Source organism: Pseudophryne corroboree, chromosome 7, assembly GCF_028390025.1.
Source record: "Pseudophryne corroboree isolate aPseCor3 chromosome 7, aPseCor3.hap2, whole genome shotgun sequence".
NCBI classification, from domain to species: domain Eukaryota; kingdom Metazoa; phylum Chordata; class Amphibia; order Anura; family Myobatrachidae; genus Pseudophryne; species Pseudophryne corroboree.
The window spans coordinates 24,809,705-24,834,138 of NC_086450.1; the positions used below are offsets into that span (position 1 = coordinate 24,809,705).

Here is a 24,434-nt window from a genome sequence, read left to right on the forward strand (position 1 = left end):
TGTCGACTCCCTAGGGGGTGACATCACTAACACAGGCAATTGCTCCGCCTCCACATCATTTTCCTCCTCATACATGTCGACACAACGTACCGACACACAGCACACACACAGGGAATGCTCTGATAGAGGACAGGACCCCACTAGCCCTTTGGGGAGACAGAGGGAGAGTTTGCCAGCACACACCAGAGCGCTATATATATACAGGGATAACCTTATATAAGTGTTTTTCCCTAATATAGCTGCTGTATATTTATATGCCAAATTAGTGCCCCCCCTCTCTTGTTTTACCCTGTTTCTGTAGTGCAGGATTGCAGGGGAGAGTCAGGGAGCCTTCCTCCAACGGAGCTGTGAGGAAAAAATGGCGCCAGTGTGCTGAGGAGATAGGCTCCGCCCCTTTTTCGGCGGCCTTTCTCCCGCTTTTTTATGTAAAAATTGGCAGGGGTTAAATGCATCCATATAGCCCAGGAGCTATATGTGATGTATTTTTTGCCAAAAAAGGTGTTTTTATTGCGTCTCAGGGCGCCCCCCCCCCCAGCGCCCTGCACCCTCAGTGACCGGAGTGTGAAGTGTGCTGAGAGCAATGGCGCACAGCTGCAGTGCTGTGCGCTACCTTATAGAAGACAGGACGTCTTCTGCCGCCGATTTTCCGGACCTCTTCCGTCTTCTGGCTCAGTAAGGGGGACGGCGGCGCGGCTCTGGGACCCATCCATGGCTGGGCCTGTGATCGTCCCTCTGGAGCTAATGTCCAGTAGCCTAAGAAGCCCAATCCACTCTGCACGCAGGTGAGTTCGCTTCTTCTCCCCTTAGTCCCTCGGTGCAGTGAGCCTGTTGCCAGCAGGTCTCACTGAAAATAAAAAAACCTACTTTAAACTTTTACACTAAGCAGCTCAGGAGAGCCCCTTAGCCTGCACCCGTCTCGTTCGGGCACAAAAATCTAACTGAGGCTTGGAGGAGGGTCATAGGGGGAGGAGCCAGTGCACACCAGGTAGTCCTAAAGCTTTTTACTTTTGTGCCCAGTCTCCTGCGGAGCCGCTATTCCCCATGGTCCTTTCGGAGTCCCCAGCATCCACTAGGACGTTAGAGAAAATAATAATAATAATAATGACAATGTCTCTCGCCATATATACACGTCATCTACATTCAGCAGAGTCTGATTTCTGGCACAGGGGACAGGGCACTCACCTTGCACACGGCCGCCTGTAATATGGCGTCGAAGGCTCCCTCCGGGGCGTCCCTGTTCCGCGACACCTGCTGATTCTGCACCTCAGCATTAAAGTTACCCACTTTATCCGTGAGGGAAAGAACGTGGCGGAACCCAAAGGACGGGATGCAGCTTGGGAATGGTTTGTATCTAACAGCAAAATAAAGGGAGAACCTTAACGTTTTATAATTCATAAAGCAGCTGTTATCTCGGCACTCGTTTCGTCACTACACCCCAACATGACCTGACCACTGGACATGACCATAATACATCTATTACACCCTATACATAGGACACTACACCCCAACAGGACCATAATACATCTATTACACCCTATACATAGGACACCACACCTCCAACATGACCATAATATATCTATTACACCCTATACAGACATAGGACTCTACATCCCCAACATGACCTGACCACTGGCCATGACCATAATACATCTATTACACCCTATACAGACATAGGACACTACACCCCAACATGACCTGACCACTGACCATGACCATAATACATCTATTACACCCTATACAGACATAGGACACTACACCCCAACATGACCTGACCACTGGCCATGACCATAATACATCTGTTACACCCTATACAGACATAGAACACTACACCCCAACATGACCTGACCACTGGCCATGACCATAATACATCTATTACACCCTATACAGACATAGGACACTACACCCCAACATAACCTGACCATAATACATCTATTACACCCTATACAGACATAGGACACTACACCCCAACATGACCTGACCACTGGCCATGATCATAATACATCTATTACACCCTATACAGACATAGGACACTACACCCCCAACATGACCTGACCCCTGGCCATGACCATAATACATCTATTACACCCTATACAGACATAGGACACTACACCCCCAACATGACCTGACCACTGGCCATGACCATAATACATCTATTACACCCTATAGACATAGGACACTACACCCCCAATATGACCTGACCATAATACATCTATTACACCCTATACAGACATAGGACACTACACCCCAACATGACCTGACCACTGGCCATGACCATAATACATCTATTACACCCTATACAGACATAGGACACTACACCCCAACATAACCTGACCATAATACATCTATTACACCCTATACAGACATAGGACACTACACCCCAACATGACCTGACCACTGGCCATGATCATAATACATCTATTACACCCTATACAGACATAGGACACTACACCCCCAACATGACCTGACCCCTGGCCATGACCAGAATACATCTATTACACCCTATACAGACATAGGACACTACACCCCCAACATGACCTGACCACTGGCCATGACCATAATACATCTATTACACCCTATAGACATAGGACACTACACCCCCAACATGACCTGACCATGATACATCTATTACACCCTATACAGACATAGGACACTACACCCCAACATGACCTGACCACTGGCCATGACCATAATACATCTATTACACCCTATAGACATAGGACACTACACCCCAACATGACCTGACCATAATACATCTATTACACCCTATACAGACATAGGACACTACACCCCCAACATGACCTGACCACTGGCCATGACCATAATACATCTATTACACCCTATACAGACATAGGACACTACAACCCCAACATGACCTGACCACTGGCCATGACCATAATACATCTATTACACCCTATACAGACATAGAACACTACACCCCCAACATGACCTGACCACTGGCCATGACCATAATACATCTATTACACCCTATACAGACATAGAACACTACACCCCAACATGACCTGACCACTGGCCATGACCATAATACATCTATTACACCCTATACAGACATAGGACACTACACCCCAACATAACCTGACCATAATACATCTATTACACCCTATACAGACATAGGACACTACACCCCAACATGACCTGACCACTGGCCATGATCATAATACATCTATTACACCCTATACAGACATAGGACACTACACCCCCAACATGACCTGACCCCTGGCCATGACCAGAATACATCTATTACACCCTATACAGACATAGGACACTACACCCCCAACATGACCTGACCACTGGCCATGACCAGAATACATCTATTACACCCTATACAGACATAGGACACTACACCCCCAACATGACCTGACCACTGGCCATGACCATAATACATCTATTACACCCTATAGACATAGGACACTACACCCCCAACATGACCTGACCATAATACATCTATTACACCCTATACAGACATAGGACACTACACCCCAACATGACCTGACCACTGGCCATGACCATAATACATCTATTACACCCTATACAGACATAGAACACTACACCCCCAACATGACCTGACCACTGGCCATGACAATAATACATCTATTACACCCCATACAGACATAGGACACTACACCCCAACATGACCTGACCACTGGCCATGACCATAATACATCTATTACACCCTATAGACATAGGACACTACACCCCCAACATGACCTGACCATAATACATCTATTACACCCTATACAGACATAGGACACTACACCCCAACATGACCTGACCACTGGCCATGACCATAATACATCTATTACACCCTATACAGACATAGGACACTACACCCCCAACATGACCTGACCACTGGCCATGACAATAATACATCTATTACACCCCATACAGACATAGGACACTACACCCCAACATGACCTGACCACTGGCCATGACCATAATACATCTATTACACCCTATAGACATAGGACACTACACCCCAACATGACCTGACCATAATACATCTATTACACCCTATACAGACATAGGACACTACACCCCCAACATGACCTGACCACTGGCCATGACCATAATACATCTATTACACCCTATACAGACATAGGACACTACAACCCCAACATGACCTGACCACTGGCCATGACCATAATACATCTATTACACCCTATACAGACATAGAACACTACACCCCAACATGACCTGACCACTGGCCATGACCATAATACATCTATTACACCCTATACAGACATAGAACACTACACCCCAACATGACCTGACCACTGGCCATGACCATAATACATCTATTACACCCTATACAGACATAGGACACTACACCCCAACATAACCTGACCATAATACATCTATTACACCCTATACAGACATAGGACACTACACCCCAACATGACCTGACCACTGGCCATGATCATAATACATCTATTACACCCTATACAGACATAGGACACTACACCCCCAACATGACCTGACCCCTGGCCATGACCAGAATACATCTATTACACCCTATACAGACATAGGACACTACACCCCCAACATGACCTGACCACTGGCCATGACCAGAATACATCTACAGGTTGAGTATCCCATATCCAAATATTCCGAAATACGGAATATTCCGAAATACGGACTTTTTTGAGTTAGAGTGAGATAGTGAAACCTTTGTTTTTTGATGGCTCAATGTACACAAACTTTGTTTAATACACAAAGTTATTAATAATATTGTATTAAATGACCTTCAGGCTGTGTGTATAAGGTGTATATGAAACATAAATGAATTGTGTGAATGTAGACACACTTTGTTTAATGCACAAAGTTATAAAAAATATTGGCTAAAATTACCTTCAGGCTGTGTGTATAAGATGTATATGAAGCATAAATGCATCCTGTGCTTAAACTTAGGTCCCATCACCATGATATCTCTTTATGGTATCTAATTATTCCAAAATACGGAAAAATCCGTTATCCAAAATACCTCTGGTCCCAAGCATTTTGGATAAGGGATACTCAACCTGTATTACACCCTATACAGACATAGGACACTACACCCCCAACATGACCTGACCACTGGCCATGACCATAATACATCTATTACACCCTATAGACATAGGACACTACACCCCCAACATGACCTGACCATAATACATCTATTACACCCTATACATACATAGGACACTACACCCCAACATGACCTGACCACTGGCCATGACCATAATACATCTATTACACCCTATAGACATAGGACACTACACCCCAACATGACCTGACCATAATACATCTATTACACCCTATACAGACATAGGACACTACACCCCCAACATGACCTGACCACTGGCCATGACCATAATACATCTATTACACCCCATACAGACATAGAACACTACACCCCAACATGACCTGACCACTGGCCATGACCATAATACATCTATTACACCCTATACAGACATAGAACACTACACCCAACATGACCTGACCACTGGCCATGACCATAATACATCTATTACACCCTATACAGACATAGGACACTACACCCCAACATGACCTGACCACTGGCCATGACCATAATACATCTATTACACCCTATACAGGACACTACACCCCCAACATGACCTGACCACTGGCCATGACCATAATACATCTATTAGACCCTATACAGACACAGGACACTACACCCCCAACATGACCTGACCACTGGCCATGACCATAATACATCTATTACACCCCATACAGACATAGAACACTACACCCCAACATGACCTGACCACTGGCCATGACCATAATACATCTATTACACCCTATACAGACATAGAACACTACACCCAACATGACCTGACCACTGGCCATGACCATAATACATCTATTACACCCTATACAGACATAGGACACTACACCCCAACATGACCTGACCACTGGCCATGACCATAATACATCTATTACACCCTATACAGGACACTACACCCCCAACATGACCTGACCACTGGCCATGACCATAATACATCTATTAGACCCTATACAGACACAGGACACTACACCCCCAACATGACCTGACCACTGGCCATAACCATAATACATCTATTACACCCTATACAGACATAGGACACTACACCCCCAACATGACCTGACCACTGGACATGACCATAATACATCTATTACACCCTATACAGACATAGGACACTACACCCCAACATGACCTGACCACTGGCCATGACCATAATACATCTATTACACCCTATACAGACATAGGACATTACACCCCCAACATGACCTGACCACTGGCCATAACCATAATACATCTATTACACCCTATACAGACACAGGACACTACACCCCCAACATGACCTGACCACTGGCCATGACCATAATACATCTATTAGACCCTATACAGACACAGGACACTACACCCCCAACATGACCTGACCACTGGCCATAACCATAATATATCTATTACACCCTATACAGACATAGGACACTACACCCCCAACATAACCTGACCATAATATATCTATTATACCCTATACAGACATAGGACACTACACCCCAACATGACCTGACCATAATACATCTATTACACCCTATACAGACATAGGACACTACACCCCAACATGACCTGACCATAATACATCTATTACACCCTATACAGACATAGGACAGTACACCCCAACATGACCTGACCACTGGCCATGAGCATAATACATCTATTACACCCTATACAGACATAGAACACTACACCCCAACATGACCTGACCACTGGCCCTGACCATAATACATCTATTACACCCTATACAGACATAGGACACTACACCCCAACATGACCTGACCACTGACCATAATACATCTATTACACCCTATACAGACATAGGACACTACACCCCAACATGACCTGACCACTGACCATAATACATCTATTACACCCTATACAGACATAGGACACTACACCCCCAACATGACCTGACCATAATACATCTATTACACCCTATACATACATAGGACACTACACCCCCAACATGACCTGACCACTGGCCCTGACCATAATACATCTATTACACCCTATACAGACATAGGACACTACACCCCCAACATGACCTGACCACTGGCCATGACCATAATTCATCTATTAGACCCTATACAGACACAGGACACTACACCCCCAACATGACCTGACCACTGGCCATAACCATAATACATCTATTAGACCCTATACAGACATAGGACACTACACCCCCAACATGACCTGACCACTGGCCATGACCATAATACATCTATTACACCCCATACAGACATAGGACACTACACCCCCAACATGACCTGACCACTGGCCATAACCATAATACGTCTATTACACCCTATACAGACATAGGACACTACACCCCAACATGACCTGACCTGACCATAATACATCTATTACACCCTATACAGACATAGGACACTACGCCCCAACATGACCTGACCATAATACATCTATTACACCCTATACAGACACAGGACACTACACTCCAACATGACCTGACCACTGGCCATTACCATAATACATCTATTACACCCTATACAGACATAGGACACTATACTCCCAACATGACCTGACCATAATACATCTATTACACCCTATACAGACATAGGACACTACACCCCAACATGACCTGACCATAATACATCTATTACACCCTATACAGACATAGGACACTACACCCCCAACATGACCTGACCGCTGACCATAACCATAATACATCTATTACACCCTATACATAGGACACTACACCCCAACATAACCTGACCATAATACATCTATTACACCCTATACAGACACAGGACACTATACCCACAACATGACCTGACCATAATACATCTATTACACCCTATACAGACATAGGACACTACACCCCAACATGACCTGACCACTGGCCATGACCATAATACATCTATTACACCCTATACAGACACAGGACACTACACCCCCAACATGACCTGACCACTGACCATGACCATAATACATCTATTACACCCTATACAGACATAGGACACTACACCCCCAACATGACCTGACCACTGGCCATGACCATAATACATCTATTACACCCTATACAGACATAGGACACTACACCCCCAACATGACCTGACCGCTGACCATAACCATAATACATCTATTACACCCTATACAGACATAGGACACTACACCCCCAACATGACCTGACCACTGACCATGACCATAATACATCTATTACACCCTATACAGACAGAGGACACTACACCTCAACATGACCTGACCACTGGACATGACCATAATACATCTATTACACCCTATACAGACATAGGACACTACACCCCAACATGACCTGACCACTGGCCATGACCATAATACATCTATTACACCCTATACAGACATAGGACACTAGACCCCAACATGACCTGACCACTGGCCATGACCATAATACATCTATTACACCCTATACAGACATAGGACACTAGACCCCAACATGACCTGACCACTGGCCATGACCATAATACATCTATTACACCCTATACAGACATAGGACACTACACCCCAACATGACCTGACCACTGGCCATGACCATAATACATCTATTACACCCTATACAGACATAGGACACTACACCCCAACATGACCTGACCACTGACCATAATACATCTATTACACCCTATACAGACATAGGACACTACACCCCCAACATGACCTGACCGCTGGCCATGACCATAATACATCTATTACACCCTATACAGACATAGGACACTACACCCCCAACATGACCTGACCGCTGGCCATGACCATAATACATCTATTACACCCTATACAGACATAGGACACTACACCCCCAACATGACCTGACCGCTGGCCATAATACATCTATCACACCCTATACAGACATAGGACACTACACCCCCAACATGACCTGACCGCTGGCCATGACCATAATACATCTATTACACCCTATACAGACATAGGACACTACACCCCCAACATGACCTGACCACTGACCATAACCATAATACATCTATTACACCCTATACAGACATAGGACACTACACCCCAACATGACCTGACCGCTGGCCATAACCATAATACATCTATTACACCCTATACAGACATAGAACACTACACCCCAACATGACCTGACCACTGACCATAACCATAATACATCTATTACACCCTATACAGACATAGGACACTACACCCCCAACATGACCTGACCGCTGGCCATAATACATCTATCACACCCTATACAGACATAGGACACTACACCCCCAACATGACCTGACCGCTGGCCATGACCATAATACATCTATTACACCCTATACAGACATAGGACACTACACCCCAACATGACCTGCCTGCTGGCCATGACCATAATACATCTATTACACCCTATACAGACATAGGACACTACACCCCCAACATGACCTGACCACTGGCCATGACTATAATACATCTATTACACCCTATACAGACATAGGACACTACACCCCAACATGACCTGACCACTGGCCATGACCATAATACAATCTTATTATAGTACGTGTTTTGCGTTTACATGGGTCTCCTCCTACAATCTCACATATACTCTGGCAGGGTAATTGGCTGGTGGTAGAGAACTCTGAGGAAGCTCCAATGACACAGGGACTGATGTGAAGGATTGAATAGTCTCTGACAGCACTATGTAATACGATGGCCCTAGATAAACAAATGTATAAGCACCGTAGTATGTGAGTGGGTGGAGAGTGCAGAGTGGGCGAGAGGCACTTGGACAGCTTCCCACAGAAAGGTGGATACGAGGGCAGCGGGAATTCTAGAGGACAATGCAGCACAAAGTGCTCGGCGTCCCAGGGAATTCTAGAAATGTGCAGCTCTTTGTTTGTGGTATCGCCCCGCGCTCAGATTGGCTCTTTCTGAGTAACTTCAGCCACATTGTACGGCCCGAGCCAAATACTGAGCCAACACAGCGACCAGGAAATATAAACCTGTGCCCGGGAGGCAGAGAGCACGTCCGCATCAGAACAGAGACACATTATTTATCAGACACCAGATAATGGCCCTCATTCCGAGTTGTTCGCTCGGTAAATTTCATCGCATCGCAGCGATTTTCCGCTTAGTGCGCATGCGCAATGTCCGCACTGCGACTGCGCCAAGTAAATTTGCTATGAAGGTAGTATTTTTAGTCACGGCTTTTTCTTCACTCCGGCGATCGTAGTGTGATTGACAGGAAATGGGTGTTTCTGGGCGGAAACCGGCCGTTTTATGGGCGTGTGGGAAAAAACGCGGGAGTGGCTGGAGAAACGGAGGAGTGTCTGGGCGAACGCTGGGTGTGTTTGTGACGTCAAACCAGGAACGACAAGCACTGAACTGATCGCAGATGCCGAGTAAGTCTGAAGCTACTCTGAAACTGCTAAGAAGTTTGTAATCGCAATATTGCGAATCTTTCGTTCGCAATTTTAAGAAGCTAAGATTCACTCCCAGTAGGCGGCGGCTTAGCGTGTGTAACTCTGCTAAAATCGCCTTGCGAGCGAACTCGGAATGACCTCCAATATACGAGAGATGATCCTGACCCCGCGAGCATTGCTCAGTCACCATACCAACAGGCGATGACAGAACCAGACCATCCAACGCTCAGATAATGTAGTACACGTTTTCCTGCACTAGTGACGTACATCATATACAAGGTATTATACAGAGGCGTCATATTTATCAGAGAACAAGGACACATCCCTAAGCGAGACCGGTGTATGTGTACGCTGAGAAACGAGACACAGAAGACAGACGTATTTAGTGGAAACCCCAGTATGGTCGTCGCGTCCAGCCTGCGCTATCAGGTACACAAGGGTGACTGGTGAATTCCTCCAGCCCCATAGGGTTGCGGCCACTCACCCAGTGCAGGGGTTGTTCTGGTATTTGGGAGCAGTGTAGGAGTACGGGGAGATGTGCTTATCCACAAAAGTGCCAAATCCCAGCCGGAAGTTGCTGGTCAGTTTCGCCATCTCTGCGGCCAGCCTGGTCCCCAAACTCCGGATGTTATCCAGATCGTCTTTCATGGACAAGGATAAATCCATCAGGTAGTACAGATCCACCGGGTAGTCTTCTACCTGCCTCACCTGCATTTTAAAAGAGGCGGCAGCACCTGTAGTAAGAGACAGAGAGCCATGAAGCGGAGGACAACAGGATCTTTTATACAGAGTTACGTCAGTACGGACAGGGAGAGTCTAATTGCTGGCGACTGGAATCTAGATGTCAGACAGACAGGTGACTGGTAGAGGGAACGTTAGGAGACAATACAGCACTAGAGCGGGGTATTCCACCTGTCGCTCTCAGATGGAGCCACAATCATTCAGCATTCTCTGCCGCACCTAGGTGCACCTGGTTAATTAGCATAAACCTTTCATCAATTGTTCTCAGCTGCAATACAATACAGAGAGAACACAGCAGGGGATTAAATCATTACAGCAGGGGATTAAGTCTGACTGCCCTGGCTCAATTAATCCTTTTAAAAGGGATAGATGAGGATGGCTCCATCTGTATATGTAGTTCTACAGAAGCTGTATGGCCAAATGCCGACCACCCCTGTTCTAGTGCAATTGAGATAAAGGTTTCATTTTATGGGTGCTTTCCCGTAGTTTACATGATTGTTAAAACATTAAATCTCATGAGCAGATATCACCACGGCTGTGAGGTCACGTGTCATTCCACCCAGCCACCACCAGGCGGCGCTAAGAAGAGGTTACTGAGGTGGGTGGCCATAAGAAATGTACATTATAGCCACAATAATATAGAGGGGGCTATGCACACAACACCTGCTAGTTAAGAACACCCTCCCATCCACCTCCCTTACCTACCCCCTTAACCCCCTCCCATAGCCCCCACCACCACCTCCCAGAACCCCCCTCTGCAAATCCAGAGCTGAATGAGTGCGGTACCCACCACACACATTTGTGTGTGTATAGATCAGTGATGGCTAACCTTGACACTCCAGCTGTTGTTGAACTACACATCCCAGCATGCCTTGCATCAGTTTTAGCATGGCCAAATAGCAAAACTGTAGCAGGGCATGCTGGGATTTGTGGTTCAACAACAGCTGGAGTGTCAAGGTTAGCCATCACTGGTATAGATGAACAGACACTGGTGCTCTTTGCATTACGGAGGACGTATGTAGCGCTCGGGTTACCCCGCTGTAGGACTGACCTGGCCGGAGGGACAGCGACACACTCTGCGGGGTGACCTGGATGATGTCAGACTGTGACGATCCAGAACCTTTGCTGCTGAGCGGCAGATTCCTGGTCACATCCACGTTGCTTTTTGGGCCTTCGATAAACTCTGGAGAGCAGCCTTTACTAAGGAGATTGTCCATCAGATCACAGCGAGAGCTCAGCGTCCGAGAGCCACCGACGTTCTAGAGGGAGGACAAAGATAGGAGGCAGACTATAACGAAGAGCAGCACATTCCAGCAAATGTTCAGTTTCCGCAGCTCGTGATATCACTTTGTGAACATAGGGCCTAATTCAGACCTGGTCGCATGCAGGCGGTTTTTTTTGCACTGCTGCGACCAGGTAACCGCCGCCTACAGGGGAGGGGGTAATCGCTGTGCAGGGGTGCGATCGGCTGTGCAGTTTCTGGACTTACTCTGCCACTGCGACAATCCGTGAAGTTGGGGACGTCAGGAACCCTCCCTGGAAACGGCCGGGCACGCCTGCGTTTTTCTGGACACTCCCAGAAAACGGTGCGTTGCCGCCCACGAACGCATTCTGCCTGTCAATCTTCTTGCGATCGCTTTCTTCGTAAGATTTGGTCGCTGCCCGGCGACGCCTGCGCATTGCGGGTCACACGCATGCGCAGTTCAGACCCGATCGCACGGCTGCAAAAAAATGCAGCGTGCGATCGGGTCTGAATGACCCCCCATTGTGAAGTTCTAAACTCTGGAGCGAGATTTATATAGAACAGTGTTTCTGTAGACAATGTATTCTGTAAAGAATGTGGAAAACAACAAATCGCACAGACCAACATTGCAACCACCTCATGCTTTCAAAATGTTATTTTATTTCCCGTGGACTGTGGGTCCGTACAGGGTCCGTACACTGCACAGACACAAGAAGGATACAGTGTATCAGATGAGAAGATCAGGCTGATTATTAGTAGGAATGACGGAGAGGGAGGAATGTCGCAGAAGCGGCCATCAGACGACTACGCCCTATCTGATACACATGTATGTGGGAAATTGCTTTAATGGAGAATTATTACAGACGCCGGCGTCCCATTACTCATGCAGTCCTTTATCCCCACGTGCCTCCTTCCCCACCCGATCTAGTGTCGGCTCTTACAAGCTCTAGAACAGAGGAAACCTGCTGCTCACAGGTGCAGAATGGCAAGTTCCAGCATGTCCGTGTCATCCACAGGCTACTTGTAGATTCCCACAGGTTGCCCGTAGCTATTCTGAACACTGCAGCCAGACAGATATACAAGGCCTGTAACCCTTCGCTTCCCACCTCCTCCGGTACCAGAGCAATACAGGACTTCACTCCTGGACCCACGGAGAACAGAGCTGAACCCTAATCCAGGTCTCTCTGTAGCCCAGGCCTCGTTACTCCTATTCTATGGTTCCTGGTCTAGGCTCATTACAACATACAAATACATGCGAGTGTCAGCTCTTGAGGATCAGGGGCCTGTGAAATGCTGCAATTTATAGGTCTCTAGAGGACAAGCAGGCGTCAGGTATTTGTGGGCAGAAAGGCAGCACACCGATCCAGGTCAGTGACGTAGGCTGTTCCACAAATGTGCCTGACATCTATCCACAAGATAAGGAAGGATGAGCCGGAGACCCCCCCCACACACACACACACACACACATTCCCCCCCCCCCTACAAGTTGCAGCAGCGCTAGGTGTCTATTGCTGCTCCCACTTTAATGTTCAACGTGAAACTCAGAGGATAGGGGGGGGGGGTCTCATATTTAATAAAAGTAACTCTATTACCTTTCCATCCCTAGCAGGGGCTACAGGAAATTCCTCTTCCCAGACAAATATATATATAGAGGTTATTCACCCTGCAATGAACGCTGGACGTAGGCCGTAAAACACTGTGTACAGGTGCCGGTGGATCTGGAGTTACTTTATATAGTAGCAACCAGTGGGGCAGTTCTTGGTTTTAGGGGCATATACCATAACACAAAGACACCTGCATTACCGCAGAGGAATATTTATTTCCCCACACTATATAAAGCTATTCCTATTACCCAGGTCTCCTAATCTACAAGAGCAATTATGAGCTAGTATTATTCACATACAGTATATAGAGGTATGTAACCGTTCCCATATCCTGGCTGCAAGCACTTCTGTACACAGGAAATTGCAAGCTATTGTCCCTCTGTTATCAGTCAGTTTCTCCAAAACACACCCAGCTGCAGCGTCCGCCAGAGGTATAAGTAACAGGGTGCTCGTTTTAGGTCTGAACCACCCCACCCTCCCCAATCACAACTATGTCACACTCACAATACAATGCGTGACCGCACTCAGGGCAATGTATGTAAATAATCCCCTTTAACAGAAAGGCTCAAACTTTTTAAACAATCCAAACTGCTATTGGGTTTGGTAAGTTCCAGAGTCTCAGGCATGTTTGTGGTACGATGGTGATTAGTAATAGCCTAAAATAAGCTATCGCTTCTATTTTACAGTAATTTCTTATGCAAACAGGGAACACAACAGAGGAAGACGGTTTAATCCGCTGTCTGCGTGGAAAACAGAACACAGGGAGCGATTCGGACCTGATCACTCCTGTGCGTTTTAGCGCAGCGGGCGATCAGGTACTAACTGCGCATGCACCGCAATGCGCACACGCATCGGACAGCAACAAAGGGCATCGTTGGTCAGCGACAGGATGGTGCAAAAAATCCAATCGTTCGCACTGTGATTGACCGTTTACTGGGAGTGTCCGGAAAAACGCAGGTGTGCCCAAGCGTTTTCAGGGAGGGTGTGTGAAGTCAGCTCCGGCCCCGATCAGCCTGTTCTCATCGCGCTGTAGGAGTAAATCCTGGGCTGCGCAGAGACCGCACAAAGTGGATTTTAGCAGCTCGGCGTACACATGGGATCGCACACTTGCACGACAAATTTACACATCCCGCTGGAGGCGACGACTAATGCAGGACAGCAAAGTTAGCCGCCCAGCGCTCAGGTCTGAATCACTCCCACAATGCAATGTAGTGGATCCAAGCCCGAGCCGGTCCCACCTTGCCCACGATTTTTAGTCTGAGGTCCAAGAAACAAACTGAAGCAGCTCTGACTATTAGTAGGACAGACGAATGTGGTATTAGGAAGCCCCCATTGACAAATATGCACAACCCAAGTGTCATCTATATTTTCCTTCTCAACTTGGTGACAATTCCGTCCTCTGCAGGCACCAGAAGAACCGCGTTCTGTGCATTCCAACTTTAAAAGTAAAAGACCGAAGTTGTTTGTGCATCAAATAAGAGCCAGGAGTCGTCCCAATTAGCAGTGGCTGCAGATATAAAGAACAAGCAACACAGACTTGCGGTGTGTACACAGCAAACAGATGCATTACCCCCGGTGTTCCCAATACAGTAAAGGAAAGGGAGAAATGGACAGATAATACAGACTCCAGGTGCTCGTCTGGTATCCAATAACACAAATGCTCAGCATTACTCTATATTCCAGCCTGATACACAGGACATGTCTAGCCTGGGTTGCAGCCAAGCCTCCGATTTCAACTGTGGGCACAGATCTGACATCTGCCAGTTCCCTGTGAAACGGATCACTGTAGGTTTAGCAGATGTAGTGCAAGCAGAGTGTATGGGAGGAGGACCCCTGCAACCCATGAATTTAGGATTAGGATGCGGGAAATGCTCAGTGTTCCACAATGTGCCAGGTTTGGTCTGCAGACAGAAGTTTCAGTAGTATTACTTAGGAGCAGGAAGACCGTGCTGCATGGAATTCAAGTATGTTAGAGTCAGACTGCAGACAGTGGGGCAGATGTATTAGGCCTGGAGAAGTGATAAAGAAGTAATACGTGGAAGGGGATAATGCACCAGCCAGTCTTTGCAGGTTTTAAAAATGACAGCTAGGAGCTGATTGGCTGGTGCGTTATCACGTTCCACTTATCACTTCTCCAGGCTTAATACATCTGCCCCAATGTTCCTTCCACTCAAGCAAGAACATAAAATGCATCACCCTTGACCTTCTTTAGAACCTGAAGGACTTTGCAGTAACCAGCAGGTTTTCAGGATACCTCAGAGGATGACTGTTGGCATAACCCAGACATGAAGATACGTCCGAGGGTGACTGTCCGTGTAACCCAGATGTGAGGATACGCGAGAAGAAGACTGTCAGCGTAACCGAGATATGGAGATACCTCAGATCATGACTGTATGTGTAACCCAGATGTGAAGATACCTCAGAAAGTGACTGTCCAGTAACTCAGATGTGAGGATACCTCAGAAGAGGACTTTCCATGTACCCCAGACATAAGGATACCATTAGTTGACGGTCCATGTAACCCAGATGTGAGGATACCTCCGAATACTACTGTCCATGTAACTCAGACATGAGGATCCCTCATTAGGTGACTGTCCATGTAACCCAGACGTGGGGATCCCTCATTAGGTGACTGTCCATGTAACCCAGACATGAGGATCCCTCATTAAGTGACTGTCCATGTAACGGAGATGTGAGGATACCTCATTAGGTGACTGTCCATGTAACTGAGATGTGAGGATACCTCATTAGGTGACTGTCCATGTAACTGAGATGTGAGGATACCTCATTAGGTGACTGTCCATGTAACCCAGATGTGAGGATACCTCCGAATACTACTGTCCATGTAACTCAGACATGAGGATCCCTCATTAGGTGACTGTCCATGTAACCCAGACGTGGGGATCCCTCATTAAATGACTGTCCATGTAACCCAGACGTGGGGATCCCTCTTTAGGTGACTGTCCATGTAACTGAGATGTGAGGATACCTCATTAGGTGACTGTCCACGTAACTGAGATGTGAGGATACCACATTAGGTGACTGTCCATGTAACCCAGATGTGAGGATACCTCCGAATACTACTGTCCATGTAACTCAGACATGAGGATCCCTCATTAGGTGACGGTCCATGTAACTGAGATGTGAGGATACCTCATTAGGTGACGGTCCACGTAACTGAGATGTGAGGATACCACATTAGGTGACTGTCCATGTAACCCAGATGTGAGGATACCTCCGAATACTACTGTCCATGTAACTCAGACATGAGGATCATTAGGTGACTGTCCATGTAACCCAGACGTGGGGATCCCTCATTAGGTGACTGTCCATGTAACCCAGACGTGGGGATCCCTCATTAGGTGACTGTCCATGTAACCCAGACGTGGGGATCCCTCATTAGGTGACTGTCCATGTAACCCAGATGTGAGGATACCTCCGAATACTACTGTCCATGTAACGCAGACATGAGGATCCCTCATTAGGTGACTGTCCATGTAACCCAGACGTGGGGATCCCTCATTAGGTGACTGTCCATGTAACCCAGACGTGGGGATCCCTCATTAGGTGACTGTCCATGTAACCCAGACGTGGGGATCCCTCATTAGGTGACTGTCCATGTAACTCAGACATGAGGATCCCTCATTAGGCGACTGTCCATGTAACGGAGATGTGAGGATACCTCATTAGGCGACTGTCCATGTAACTCAGGATGTGAGGATACCTCATTAGGTGACTGTCCATGTAACTGAGATGTGAGGATCCCTCATTAGGTGACGGTACATGTAACTCAGGATGTGAGGATACCTCATTAGGAGACGGTCCATGTAACTCAGATGTGATGATCCCTCATTAGGTGACTGTCCATGTAACCGACATGTGAGGATACCTCATTAGGTGACTGTCCATGTAACCCAGATGTGAGGATACCTCCGAATACTACTGTCCATGTAACCCAGACGTGGGGATCCCTCATTAGGTGACTGTCCATGTAACCCAGACGTGGGGATCCCTCATTAGGTGACTGTCCATGTAACCCAGACGTGGGGATCCCTCATTAGGTGACTGTCCATGTAACCCAGACGTGGGGATCCCTCATTAGGTGACTGTCCATGTAACCCAGACGTGGGGATCCCTCATTAGGTGACTGTCCATGTAACTCAGACATGAGGATCCCTCATTAGGTGACTGTCCATGTAACTCAGATGTGAGGATACCTCATTTGGTGACTGTCCATGTAACTCGGATGTGAGGATATCTCATTAGGTGACTGTCCATGTAACTCGGATGTGAAGATACCTCATTAGGTGACTGTCCATGTAACTCGGATGTGAGGATATCTCATTAGGTGACTGTCCATGTAACGCAGATGTGAGGATATCTCATTAGGTGACTGTCCATGTAACGCAGATGTGAGGATACCTCATTAGGTGACGGTCCATGTAACTCGGATGTGAGGATATCTCATTAGGTGACTGTCCATGTAACTCAGATGTGAGGATACCTCATTAGGTGACTGTCCATGTAACTCAGATGTGAGGATACCTCATTAGGTGACTGTCCATGTAACTCGGATGTGAGGATATCTCATTAGGTGACTGTCCATGTAACGCAGATGTGAGGATATCTCATTAGGTGACTGTCCATGTAACGCAGATGTGAGGATACCTCATTAGGTGACGGTCCATGTAACTCGGATGTGAGGATATCTCATTAGGTGACTGTCCATGTAACTCAGATGTGAGGATACCTCATTAGGTGACTGTCCATGTAACTCAGATGTGAGGATACCTCATTAGGTGACTGTCCATGTAACTCAGATGTGAGGATACCTCATTAGGTGACTGTCCATGTAACGGAGATGTGAAGATACCTCATTAGGTGACTGTGTAACTAAGATGTGAGGATACCTCATTAGGTGACTGTCCATGTAACTCAGGATGTGAGGATACCTCATTAGGTGACGGTCCATGTAACTCAGGATGTGAGGATACCTCATTAGGTGACGGTCCATGTAACTCAGATGTGAGGATACCTCATTAGGTGACGGTCCATGTAACTCAGATGTGAGGATACCTCATTAGGTGACGGTCCATGTAACTCAGATGTGAGGATACCTCATTAGGTGACGGTCCATGTAACTCAGATGTGAGGATACCTCATTAGGTGAATGTCCATGTAACTCAGATGTGAGGATACCTCATTAGGTGACTGTCCATGTAACTCAGATGTGAAGATACCTCATTAGGTGACTGTGTAACTAAGATGTGAGGATCCCTCATTAGGCGACTGCCCATGTACCTCAGATGTGAGGATACCTCATTAGGTAACTGTCCATGTAACTCAGGATGTGAGGATACCTCATTAGGTGACTGTGTAACTAAGATGTGAGGATCCCTCATTAGGCGACTGCCCATGTACCTCAGATGTGAGGATACCTCATTAGGTAACTGTCCATGTAACTCAGGATGTGAGGATACCTCATTAGGTGACTGTGTAACTAAGATGTGAGGATCCCTCATTAGGCGACTGTCCATGTAACTCAGATGTGGGGATACCTCATTAGGTAACTGTCCATGTAACTCAGGATGTGAGGATACCTCATTAGGTGACGGTCCATGTAACTCAGATGTGATGATACCTCATTAGGTGACGGTCCATGTAACTGAGATGTGAGGATACCTCATTAGGTGACTGTTCATGTAACTTAGATGTGAGGATACCTCATTAGGTGACTGTCCATGTAACTCAGATGTGAGGATACCTCATTAGGTAACTGTCCATGTAACTCAGGATGTGAGGATACCTCATTAGGTGACGGTCAATGTAACTCAGATGTGAGGATACCTCATTAGGTGACTGTCCATGTAACTCAGATGTGAGGATACCTCATTAGGTGACGGTCCATGTAACTCAGATGTGAGGATACCTCATTAGGTGAATGTCCATGTAACTCAGAATGTGAGGATACCTCATTAGGTGACTGTCCATGTAACTCAGGATGTGAGGATACCTCATTAGGTGACTGTCCATGTAACTCAGATGTGGGGATACCTCATTAGGTAACTGTCCATGTAACTCAGGATGTGAGGATACCTCATTAGGTGACTGTCCATGTTACTCAGATGTGATGATCCCTCATTAGGTGACGGTCCATGTAACTGAGATGTGAGGATACCTCATTAGGTGACGGTCAATGTAACTCAGATGTGAGGATACCTCATTAGGTGACGGTCCATGTAACTGAGATGCGAGGATACCTCATTAGGTGACGGTCAATGTAACTCAGATGTGAGGATACCTCATTAGGTGACGGTCCATGTAACTGAGATGCGAGGATACCTCATTAGGTGACGGTCAATGTAACTCAGATGTGAGGATACCTCATTAGGTGACGGTCAATGTAACTCAGATGTGAGGATACCTCATTAGGTGACTGTCCATGTAACTCAGATATGAGGATATATCAGGAGAGGCAAGCCCGTATAAACCAGAACACAACTGTTCACATATCTCAGAAGATTGAGGATAACTTGGAGGACATCAGTCAGTAAACCTTGGAGAAGATTGTTCATGTCTCCCAGAAGATGTGCATGTAATTCTGCAGTTGATTGTTCAAGTCTCCAGAAGACAAGGAAATAACACAGAAAACTACAAAACGCTAGGGACAATTGACCATGCAACTCCCAGGGCATTTGAGTCATGAAGAACAGAAATCCCACCATAGCTCTTGAGGTGTAATGTTGATGGCGCATAGAAAATATGGATGATCCAACTGATGTAGAAGCTGGTCTCGTCATGAGCGGACAATAAGAGACAGGAAACCTATGTGATATGCATATACTTATCTGCCTTAAGTCCAGGTGACTGAGATACCTTTTCCCGCTATTAGCTCACGGAAGACCTATTGCCGTATTGATATTCATCCGTTTCTTGTTATTGTCTATGACACTTCTTCTGCGCTTGGCGTGGTCACACCCCTCTGTATGACGCCGATTACCAGGTGTACTGTTCTTGCTTGAATAAGAATCCAGAACCGGTCATCTATATACGCTACTTACATACATGCAGGCAAATCAGCAGTAATTACATAGAGAAAAGTCACTGACCAACTACAATAGCGATAAACTGGAAGAAAATACACGGCAACATACAACCAATCTCGTACTAGTTATAGGAAATTATAACCACCAAAGAGATGTTTAGATATGAATTAAGGGGAGATAAGTCCAACAGACTTCAGGCAGGAGTATTAACATACATCGCCACCCCCGCGCAGCGATGGTGAGCGCATATGTATGCGGTGACGGAGGCCCCCCGCGATACCTATGAGGTGGTGTGCAGGGGCACTCCGTCACCTCCCTGAGGTCTCCACCTGCTCACCTGTCGGGAAGCAGGCAGCAGGCTGTCCCAGGCGCCTCCGCCTCCTCCCTGCAGCTGGAAGGACCTTCGGCTGTGTTGCTAGGGGGAGGAAGAGTCTAGCTTCCGGGACCAGGGCTTCCTAGAAGAAGGTATGCCGGGGGAAGAGGGGGGGGGGGGGGGGGGGGGGGAGTCGGCGTCTGCGGCGGACGGCGTTGAGAAGCCCATACCCTCAGGGGCGAAAACGCGGCGAACGGGGGTTAGTACATACGAAAATGTGTTTGTGTTTTCCCCATTGTATTTATATCCATATATATTACACCTGGCATAGACGGGCCCACCCAAGAGATGAGGGGCAGGGACTTACCTCCTGGGAGCACCAGGCGCACTGTGGGTGGATAAGCAGGCAGTCCTGGCATGAGGTTGGAGTGGCAGTGCGGCTGGAGCAGATATTGACACCTGTGGGGGGAAAAGGTAGGACAGGTCAGGAATGGGCAGAGGGCACCATCAAGGGATCTCATTATATACTGCCAGGAGCAGGTAAACCAGCAATAGCAAAGGGAACCGCCAATGTGCACAGGACCTGGGTACAGGGGGGCACTCTGCCAGGGTGACTTGTAACAGGTCCCTCCTATACAATCACTGCCAGGTGGTGTCCTATTTAATAAAAGGCTAAGGCTGCTCCTCACCACTATGAGGGGAATTCAAGTGTTTTGTGCGCGGCAGCCACTAGATAGCACCCAACAGAGCAATTCAAGAGTAGCTGTGTTCGAGCGCACACACCGGCCGTTACTGTTATGTTGTTCCGTCATGTTGGCGTGCTGGTAACTAGTCATTATTATATACGGCATACAATTATCACACCCAGAGGACAGGGGATGTGGTCAGGAGACCGCCGGCCACAACACCTCCCCCTACATCCCGCCACCTGAGAATCGCCGACCAGCAGGGACTATTCTCACTCGTGGGTGTCCACAACACCCATAGAGTGGGAACAGCGGTCGTCACCCGCAGCGTGGTGAGCGTATTAAGCCCGCAAGGGGCCTGTGGCGCTCACCACCCCCCACCCCCACCTGCCGGCATTCCGCTGCTGGGATACCGGCGGAGGTATGGTGACCGGCACGCGTACTTAGCCCGACCAACAGTAGGAATAGGGATTTGCCAATGGGCACAGGTCCCAGGAAACAGGGGGCACCCTGCCAGGCTGACATGTAACAGGTCCCTTCTATATAACCACTGCCAGGGGATATAATTAGATACAGTATATACTTAACATGCCCAGGGGGGGTGACAAGCAGTAGGAATGGGGCACAGGACCCAGGGACAAGGGGCACTCTGCCAGGCTAACATGTAACAGGCCCCTCCTATATAATAACTGCCAGGGGGTATCCTTACATACAGTATATACTGTAGCATGCCCAGGGAAAGTGACGAGCAGTAGGAATGGGGCACTGCCAATGGGCACAGGACCCAGGGACAAGGGGCACTCTGCCAGGCTAACATGTAACAGGTCCCTCCTATATAATCACTGCCAGGGGGTATTCTTACATACAGGATATACTGCAGCATGCCCGGGGGGGTTACAAGCAGTAGGAATGGGGCACTGCCAGTGGGCACAGGATCCATGGGGCACTTTGCCAGGCTGACATGTAGCATGTGTCCCTCCTGTATAATCACTGCCATGCTCTTGTACAATGTACAGTGTGTGGCAGTGATAATACAGGGTCACCAGCTGTTGTACCCAGGCTATAAGCCAGGAGGGGTACCACCCTGCATGTGAAGATACTCTGCACCGACATATAAGTCACCTCAGCAACTAACTCCCAGAGCGAGCCCCAGCACCCCTCCCGCACTGCCCCGGGTTACCCCCTCACCCGCGGGTGTGTGCAGGAAGCAGCAGAGCAGGGTGAGGAGCAGGACGCGGCTCCGGTCCCGGGTGGTGCCCGCTGCCCCGGGGCTCATCGTGTAACTTCCACAGCTCGTCACAGGCGCGCCGCTGCCCTCCTCTCCCGCCGGGGTGACACCGCCATGCTGCACCGGGGACCCGCACTGGCCGCCCCCCGTCACACTCTGCCCGAGTCCGGGGGAAAGAGTCCGGGACACCCGCCTGCCCGCCCCGGTCTCCGCCCTGGTACCCGCCCCGCTCCAAAGCCGGCCCCACAGGATTAACCCCTCCTGCCCCACACTGTTACCCTCCTGCTGCTCCTGCCCCACAGGATTAACCCCTCCTGCTCCACACTGTTACCCTCCTGCCCCACAGCATTAACCCCTCCTGCTCCACACTGTTACCCTCCTGCTGCTCCTGCCCCACAGCATCAACCCCTCCTGCTCCACACTGTTACCCTCCTGCTGCTCCTGCCCCACAGCATTAACCCCTCCTGCTCCACACTGTTACCCTCCTGCTGCTCCTGCCCCACAGCATTAACCCCTCCTGCTCCACACTGTTACCCTCCTGCTGCTCCTGCCCCACAGCATTAACCCCTCCTGCCCCACAGGATTAACCCCTCCTGCTCCACACTGTTACCCTCCTGCCCCACAGCATTAACCCCTCCTGCTCCACACTGTTACCCTGCTGCAGCTCCTGCCCCACAGTATTAACCCCTCCTGCCGCTCCTGCTCCACACTGTTACCCTCCTGCCCCACAGCATTAACCCCTCCTGCTCCACACTGTTACCCTCCTGCTGCTCCAGCCCCACAGCATTAACCCCTCCTGCTCCACACTGTTACCCTCCTGCTGCTCCTGCCTCACATCATTAACCCCTCCTGCTCCACACTGTTACCCTCCTGCTGCTCCTGCCCCACAGCATTAACCCCTCCTGCTCCACACTGTTACCCTGCTGCTGCTCCTGCCCCACAGTATTAACCCCTCCTGCTCCACACTGTTACCCTGCTGCTGCTCCTGCCCCACAGCATTAACCCCTCCTGCTCCACACTGTTACCCTCCTGCTGCTCCAGCCCCACAGCATTAACCCGTCCTGCTCCACACTGTTACCCTCCTGCTGCTCCTGCCCCACATCATTAACCCCTCCTGCTCCACACTGTTACCCTCCTGCTGCTCCTGCCCCACAGCA

General features: G+C 48.1%; 1 protein-coding gene across 1 annotated transcript in view; it reads right to left on the reverse strand.

Annotated features, from left to right (window-relative positions):
* The window catches only part of ITGB5 (integrin subunit beta 5), a 110,714-nt gene extending 87,228 nt beyond the window's left edge, over positions 1-23,486 (reverse strand). The window contains exons 1-5 of the mRNA XM_063932767.1: positions 23,238-23,486; positions 21,731-21,822; positions 12,209-12,416; positions 10,901-11,150; positions 1,183-1,351 (exon numbers count right to left, since the gene is read on the reverse strand). Coding sequence (XP_063788837.1) covers positions 1,183-1,351; positions 10,901-11,150; positions 12,209-12,416; positions 21,731-21,822; positions 23,238-23,325 — 807 coding nt within the window. The 5' untranslated portion in view covers positions 23,326-23,486. The remainder of the gene's footprint in view (positions 1-1,182; positions 1,352-10,900; positions 11,151-12,208; positions 12,417-21,730; positions 21,823-23,237) is intronic.
* Positions 23,487-24,434: the final 948 nt, after the last annotated feature.